General features: G+C 34.0%; 1 protein-coding gene across 2 annotated transcripts; it reads left to right on the top strand.

Moving 5' to 3' along the window:
- The first annotated feature begins 606 nt into the window (after positions 1-606).
- Positions 607-5,284, top strand: LOC122578720 (regulation of nuclear pre-mRNA domain-containing protein 1B). Of its 2 annotated transcripts, none has more exons than XM_043750739.1 (7): positions 607-967; positions 1,527-1,768; positions 2,667-2,822; positions 2,950-3,106; positions 3,453-3,595; positions 3,708-3,743; positions 4,392-5,284. In XM_043750739.1, exons 1-7 carry the CDS (start codon positions 892-894, stop codon positions 5,046-5,048), a joined length of 1,467 nt encoding a protein of 488 aa, XP_043606674.1. In that variant the 5' UTR covers positions 607-891; the 3' UTR covers positions 5,049-5,284. The 2 variants fall into 2 exon arrangements, with proteins under 2 accessions (XP_043606674.1, XP_043606675.1); XM_043750740.1 differs by lacking the exon at positions 607-967 and adding an exon at positions 1,352-1,406.
- Positions 5,285-7,054: the final 1,770 nt, after the last annotated feature.

Raw genomic sequence — 7,054 nt, forward strand, 5'->3', positions numbered from 1 at the left:
TTTACAATTATGAGAGCAAGTACCCGCGCATTGCGGCGGTAAAATGATGAGGGTGATAGGTCATAAAGTGTGATAGGTCATAGGAGATTATATGTCATAGAGTGTCATAGTCAAATGCCTTAGTCGTACGGGCTCCACACTCGGATTTAAAAATTCGTTGAAAGTATATCGAATGACATCTCTAAAGAAAGAGCATGAAATTTTAAGAACACCCATATAATTTTTATAATTTATCGATGTACGGTTTTTGAGATAAAAGATTTTGAAAGAATTAGAGGAATAAAATGATTTATGGAGGAGAGAGAAAGTTATATGCATTGATGTATGATACATTATGCATTAATATGTGTATATTGTTGAATTGAATGTTGAAAGTTGAAAGATATGTACGATATAACATTAAATATTATTAATTTTCTAAATTTATCCCCATATTACAGACAATTATCCAGAATATAAAATTATGAATATTGTTATATTAATATTAATATTAATTTAGCATCAATCAATAATACACTGCTGTTGGAAAAAAATTAAAATATTTTTCATTTAATACAATTTCATTGAATGTACTGTTTTAACTTCTCGTTACGGGAGAAAAGATACACAGAAAAAAAAAACCCTAATTCTGCAATCCCCATTCATTTTATCCTTTTTTGTTTTAATTTATTCATTTAAACCCCTTTTCTTCCAAATCCAAATCCAACAATCCTTCTAGGGTTCTAAAGCCTTCAAATTTTCGACTCTCTGATTTTTTAAATTAATTAAGCTAATTTTTTTTGTAATTCAAATTTAAATACAAAATAAAAGCTGCTAGCTATATAGATATATAGATATAGATATAGATATATAAACATACATATAGAGACAGATGAACTTGAAGTGGAGATTATGAATAGCGTATTCAGTGAAGAAATACTTGCAGACAAGCTTTCTAAGCTTGTCTCCACTCAACAGTGTATTGAAAGTATCCTCCCTCCCTCCCTCCCTCCTTTTTCTTTATTTAATCTTTTTTTTTTTTATAATTATTATTATTAGCTACTGCAGTATTAAAGTTGCATTCTTTTCTGCTTCTACTTATATACTATTAAATGTTCTTGAATACCCATTTGCCAGTTTTGCCGAATATTGTGATATAATCTTGTAAATGTGAACCTTTTCTTGTTGGTTTTTCGATGTTGAATGTTGAAAGGCGGCGTATGCGTATTTTATTTGGTGAATTTTCTACGTATTGCCTTATTGGATCAGACTAGTTGACCAAGAATACTAACAACCCCTGTTTTGTAATATCAGCTATCTGAGCAAAATAGGTTATTTCGTTTTAAATATTTGTCTAAGAACGGAAATTTGACGTTTCTTACCTCGTATGGCTTTATCATAATGTGCAATTTACATGACATGGAGGGGTACGTATAAATGCATGATATCTCTAAGATTTTTAGGTTAATATTTTGATTGGCATACGAGAAAGATCTTTAGTTTTGGTTGATTGGAAATTTTGATCTCGTTATTTTGACTTTGTATAGCCCTATCGCATTGGTGTATATTTCACCGGAAGAAAGCAGAAGTGGTTGTTAAAACATGGGAAAAGAAGTTTCATAGCTCTGATGTTGCTCAAAAGGTTCCTCTTCTGTACCTTGCTAACGATATCCTTCAAAATAGCAAGCGTAAAGGGAATGAGTTTGTCTCTGAGTTTTGGAAGGTCCTCCCGGGAGCTCTCAAAGATCTCGTTGAGAAAGGAGATGAGAAAGATGCTGTCACTCGACTGGTATGCATCTTTTTTGTCTATATCACTTGCTGCTCTGTCATAAAAATGGTTTTATGTTTCTTTCTCTTGTCTTTTATTAGTTTATACGTGTGTGTAGAACCACAATCTGGTACTGATTACTTAAATGGGTCAATTTAGGATATGCATGTGATGATTTTTTCTTACTGAATTAAGAAGAATATTGACGTTCGTGTTTACTTTAGCATGCTTGTGTGCAATTATCGGATTGTTATTTTTTAAAGTTGACATGATGTGCGGGCTGGATAACTTGTCAAAATGATTGATATGGGTCAAGTTGCGTTAACCTAAGCAGCGTTTTTTCCACCATTATATTACTAATTTTCTATCAAATCTAATTACCAAATCTATATTGTTGTATAGTAATAACAGTTTTGATTCCTTGAATAAGGTAAAAAGCTTTTATCGTATCACTTAACTTAGAACATAAAGAAGCTATCATATCTCGTTTAAGTTTGGCCAGCTTCTTTTTGGCTTTTCATACCTTGGGACTTTATATTCATAATGATGTCATGCTATTTGGAAGCTTGTGTGCATTAAAAATACAATCTTGGCGACTTTCAATCCAAATTTTACCCTTTTGTTATGGGAAATGATAAACCTACCACCACTTATGATTAATTTACCACAATGTACCATGTTTCATAACAGACAAGACAAGTCAGATATGCATGTATGTGGCATATGTATCAAATCTAATGGTAGGAATATGATTTCCGCTTTCTTATTGACCCAAAATTTGATTTTACCTATTGACACATCAGCAGGGAAGCATAACCTGACCCTTCTTAAGTACTTGTTCGAAATACTAGTATTTTGTTTGAGAAACCTATGTAAGCTAGTTTCAATAAACCAATGTATCTGTGACTCTGAATGGCAGGTTAATATCTGGGAAGAAAGGAGAGTGTTTGGTTCTCGGGCAAAGAACGTTAAAGATGTGTTGCTTGGAAAAGAATCACCTCAGCCTCTGGAGTTCACCAAAAAGCGTTCTCGTTCTGTGAAAATCATGAAGAGAGATACACGATCCTTAAGAACGGTGAGGATCATGTACTTGTGCCTTTCTTAGCAGTGTTTCTTAACTACTTGTGCTGTTCGAATTTCATGGTTTTATAATTCATTATTGACATATATATATATATTTTTTTATGATTTATTGGAATCAGAAACTTATCATTGGAAGTACAGCAGAGAGGATTGTCTCAGCTTATCATTTGGTTGTCAGTGAACACCATGGTGAAGATGAAGAAATGAATAAATGCAAATCTGCTGTTCATCGTGTCAAGAAAATGGAAAAAGATATCGAGTTGGTGTTAACAAAGGGTATGCCGGTGATGCTGTAATATAGTCATTTTTCTCTGAAAGCTTTGTATCGCATATTTTTTGGATTGATTAGTTGTTTCTAAAAGTTCCGTATGAACTTTTGGCCCTTTAGCCAGTTGGTGTGATTAGATGTCGCAAAATGGGCCACTCAAGTATGTTGGTAATGGGTTACAAGTTACAACAGATCTGTTTAGTACAGATTACATGGGGATTGGTCGGTTGAGATGACCAGTATTGGGTGTTTTTTTTGTGTGCTTTTTATGGGAACCAAAGGGCCATGACATAGATATATTTTAAAGGCATTTACGTTGGTGGCTGATGGTGTTATTTTATTTTTTAAATGCAGCCAAGGATCCAAAACGGAACACTTTTTCTAAAGAATTGGAAGAACAAGAAATTTTATTGAAGCAGTGTATAGAGAAACTCAGAGTTGTTGAAGCGAATAGAATGGCTCTTGTGTCTCAGTTACGCGATGCATTAAATGACCAGGTATCATTATTTTAGAAAACAAATAATTTCTTATTTATTTTTATTTATATTTAGAAACCCAGTATTAATAGATTTTGTGAATGTCTTTTGTAATTACCTTTTATATTTTCAGGAGTCCGAGTTAGAGAATGTTCGCACTCAAATGCAGGTTTGTACATTCATTTGTGTATGCTTGTCATTGCTAGTTATTTTCTGGATTTTAGTCGCAAGATTGGGTCATGGACATGCTTTTAGTAAGGGCCATAATCTGTATAATTGGTGCTTTGTCGTTAAATTGTACAATGAATATAATCATGCGGAGTATCAACACTATAATGACCAGTGCTGGTTGTTTTATACCATTTATAGGTGAACAGGTTGAGTTGGATTATACTTTTCCTTAATTGGTAATATTTTATAAAAAGTTCATATTTAGAAACTGATTGAATGGATCAAACATGTTATAAGTCACCTAAAATGATTTCCAATACGCCAAAGCTTCTAAAGTTCTGACACCCTGTTCTTTTAAACATTAGATCATAGTGTAATTATACATAGTTCTTTCATAATAAATACATTAAATTGTATTCAATTCAATTCAAGAAAAGTTTGCAGGTTGGCCCATTTTACCGTCTCTACTACCATCTCGTAGTTTCCGGGACAAGTATTAATAGAAACATGGGTTTGGGAAGATTCATTATGTTTGCTTGGAGAAAAGGAATATAATAAATAACAAACTCATTTCTGTTGTCCTACGCGTCCAACTTTATGTTTGTCGCTATCAGAAAGTTGATATATATTAAAACCGTATTTCCAGGTAGCACAAGCACAAACCGAGGAAGTGATGGACATTCGTAAGCGGCTTGATGATGAAAATTATGTGGCAGATTCAAAACCTTCCACTGCTAGCTCACCATCAGGATCTAAAAAGTCTGCCTCTAATATAGCAGCAGAAGTAGCAGATAGGCTAGCCGCTTCCACCTCCTCTCAATATATTATGTCATCTGTTCTCTCTACATTTGCAGCTGAAGAAGGTCTTTCAAAAACCACAACAGTTTCCAATTCTCTTTCAGCCAGCAATTCCGTCACAAAGCCTGAGATAACGTCTTCACAAACTCATTTGCCAGCAAACGGCCATTACCAAACCGTTTTAATGCCCCAACCAACTGTCATTCCTAGCTCTCAACCTCAATACCATACAATCTCGAACCCACATTCCCAGCAATATTTGCAGCCTTCTGGCGGCATGGTGACCTCGTATGCATATGCTAGCAACAATGTACCACCATTGCCCACAGGTCCTCCTCCAGTTGCGCCCGCACCTCCATCTTATATGATGAGCCCGATGGTTCCTTTGACTCACCAGCCAATGCAGATGACCCAGCAGCTTCCCCAGCAACCTAATTTCAGACCACTACCTCCTTTGCAACCACCTGGAATGGTGTTTTATGCGCACCCTCATCAGTCACAGTGATCAATTTAGGGATGATTTTGATAATTAATTGTGGGTTTCGTTTAGAAAATCTTTATAGAGTTCTCCCAAATTCGTGGTTGTCTTAATATGTTTTCTTAGTTTAAGTTACTCAGGATCAGGATAATTCTACTGTACAATGGTGGTTCAAAGGCAGCTGACAGTTTTCCGATATCTGATTGTTGATACATTATGAGGCACTATGTTCTGAGATAAATGGTAAGTGTTATATCTTTCAATTTTCCTGGTCAAATTACATATCAGGCCTTCTGGGTTACTCATCTATCTTCACGAGTACATATGTCACATGATTTCCATATAACCTTTACATGGGAGTATTTTCTGACTTGTCCATCTGTCTAATCCTCCCTGTCACCCTGCAGTAGTAAAATACATGCATTTACATGGCTGTAGGAAATAGATCTATTTATATGTAATGCATATGAGCAATGCTGCTTGGAAACCGCCAACCACCACCAGGGAATGTAGTTCATTCCGCAATGTGACCCATTTTCTTATTTTTAGATAGTTAATGTAGCTCTTTTTCCGGTCATATTCTATTTGATCATTGATATTTGAACATTGTACATGGCTTTCAATTGCCTTGAAAATAGGAATGGTTTTCAATCCCATCACTCTTCATGGATTTAAAGTGTATGATTCTTATTTTGAAAACCCAACGACACTTTTATTGGAACAAAAGTCAATTTTTTTTTGTTTTACCGTCAGTAATTCTAGTTTTACTCTTGTCGTTAATATGTACCAATGCTATGGATTGAACCTTTTTCCAAGGCAAGAGGCTCTGTCGCCCAGATCAATACTGGAAAGGCGATTGATCAACCCACCTCTGAGGGTTTTTATTACGAGTCGAAATGGGCTTGTTAGTCCAACCCAATGTCGCATCTTATTTGATCATGTGTTAACGGGTGTTGTTTCCTTTCTTTTATTGGCCAATTAAGTTCTTTCATTTTTCTAAGTAAATAAAAGAAAGCAAAAAGAGGTACACAAACATATTTACAAACCTTTAATACTTTTCCAAAACACCAAAATCTCAATTCATAAATTATGAAAGCCATTGATATAGGATAAATATAGACATTGCCGACTTAAGGTTATTGGAGGCCTCTATCCATATTTATTTTGGGAGACTTGATTCATTACGATATAAATTAAAGTAAAAAAAAAAAAATTAGTTCAACTTTTGTTACTGAACTACTAATAAAAAAGATGTAGATGTTAATGCAAAAATTAAAAGGATGTTACTGTAATGCAAATTATATAATAATACTTAGTCCAAAATCAAAACAATAAGTCTAATATACAAAATCTTGAGGCCTTAAAATTTTGGAAGCCTAAAACGACCACCTAGTCCATAATCTGTTGAGCTTATCTTTGAATATAGATGGTGCCCCCAAAAATTTTGAAACAAAACGACAGAACTTACAAATTATGAGACGGCTATCTTTTGGATGATGATTTTGCTAATGATGTTGAGGGTTTTGCTGATGATGTTACGCAAAATGAATTATAAAAGGGAGGAAGAAACTCCTTTTTGAAGAACATATGAGAAGCTTATAATTCTTTTATCTACAAACATGTACCTCATGCATATAAACTTGGATTTTTACCTATGGTGTAACTGTCTCACAATTCACAAATATGGGTTGCATCTTAATAGGTAGGGAAGTGATATTCGTACCATAATTTTTGATAGATCTATCACACTTGTACTTTAATAACTTGTACAGTGTGTTCGAAAAATTATACAGTGTGGTACATTTATCAAAATCGGTGGTACGAATATCATTTCCCTAATAGGAATGGTCATGATAATGATAATGATGATGTGATAAATATATAATTGTAAAAGTATATTGATATATATATATGTTATATAGATGATATTTGAACCTTTGAATTTTATTTTTATGTTGCATGTCTATTATAACTGGACTACCATTGGGAGGATATATACATGTTTCGTTAACTTCACTCGATGAGTTAAAATC

This window comes from Erigeron canadensis, chromosome 8, assembly GCF_010389155.1.
Source record: "Erigeron canadensis isolate Cc75 chromosome 8, C_canadensis_v1, whole genome shotgun sequence".
In the NCBI taxonomy this organism is placed as follows: domain Eukaryota; kingdom Viridiplantae; phylum Streptophyta; class Magnoliopsida; order Asterales; family Asteraceae; genus Erigeron; species Erigeron canadensis.

Excerpts from the sequence above, each read along its gene's own strand:
- LOC122578720 (XM_043750739.1), top strand. The coding sequence starts at position 892 with ATGAATAGCGTATTCAGTGAAGAAATACTTGCAGACAAGCTTTCTAAG. Across the intron at positions 1,769-2,666 it reads AAGATGCTGTCACTCGACTG|GTTAATATCTGGGAAGAAAG; the intron begins GTATGCATCTTT and ends TCTGAATGGCAG. Across the intron at positions 3,596-3,707 it reads GCGATGCATTAAATGACCAG|GAGTCCGAGTTAGAGAATGT; the intron begins GTATCATTATTT and ends TTATATTTTCAG.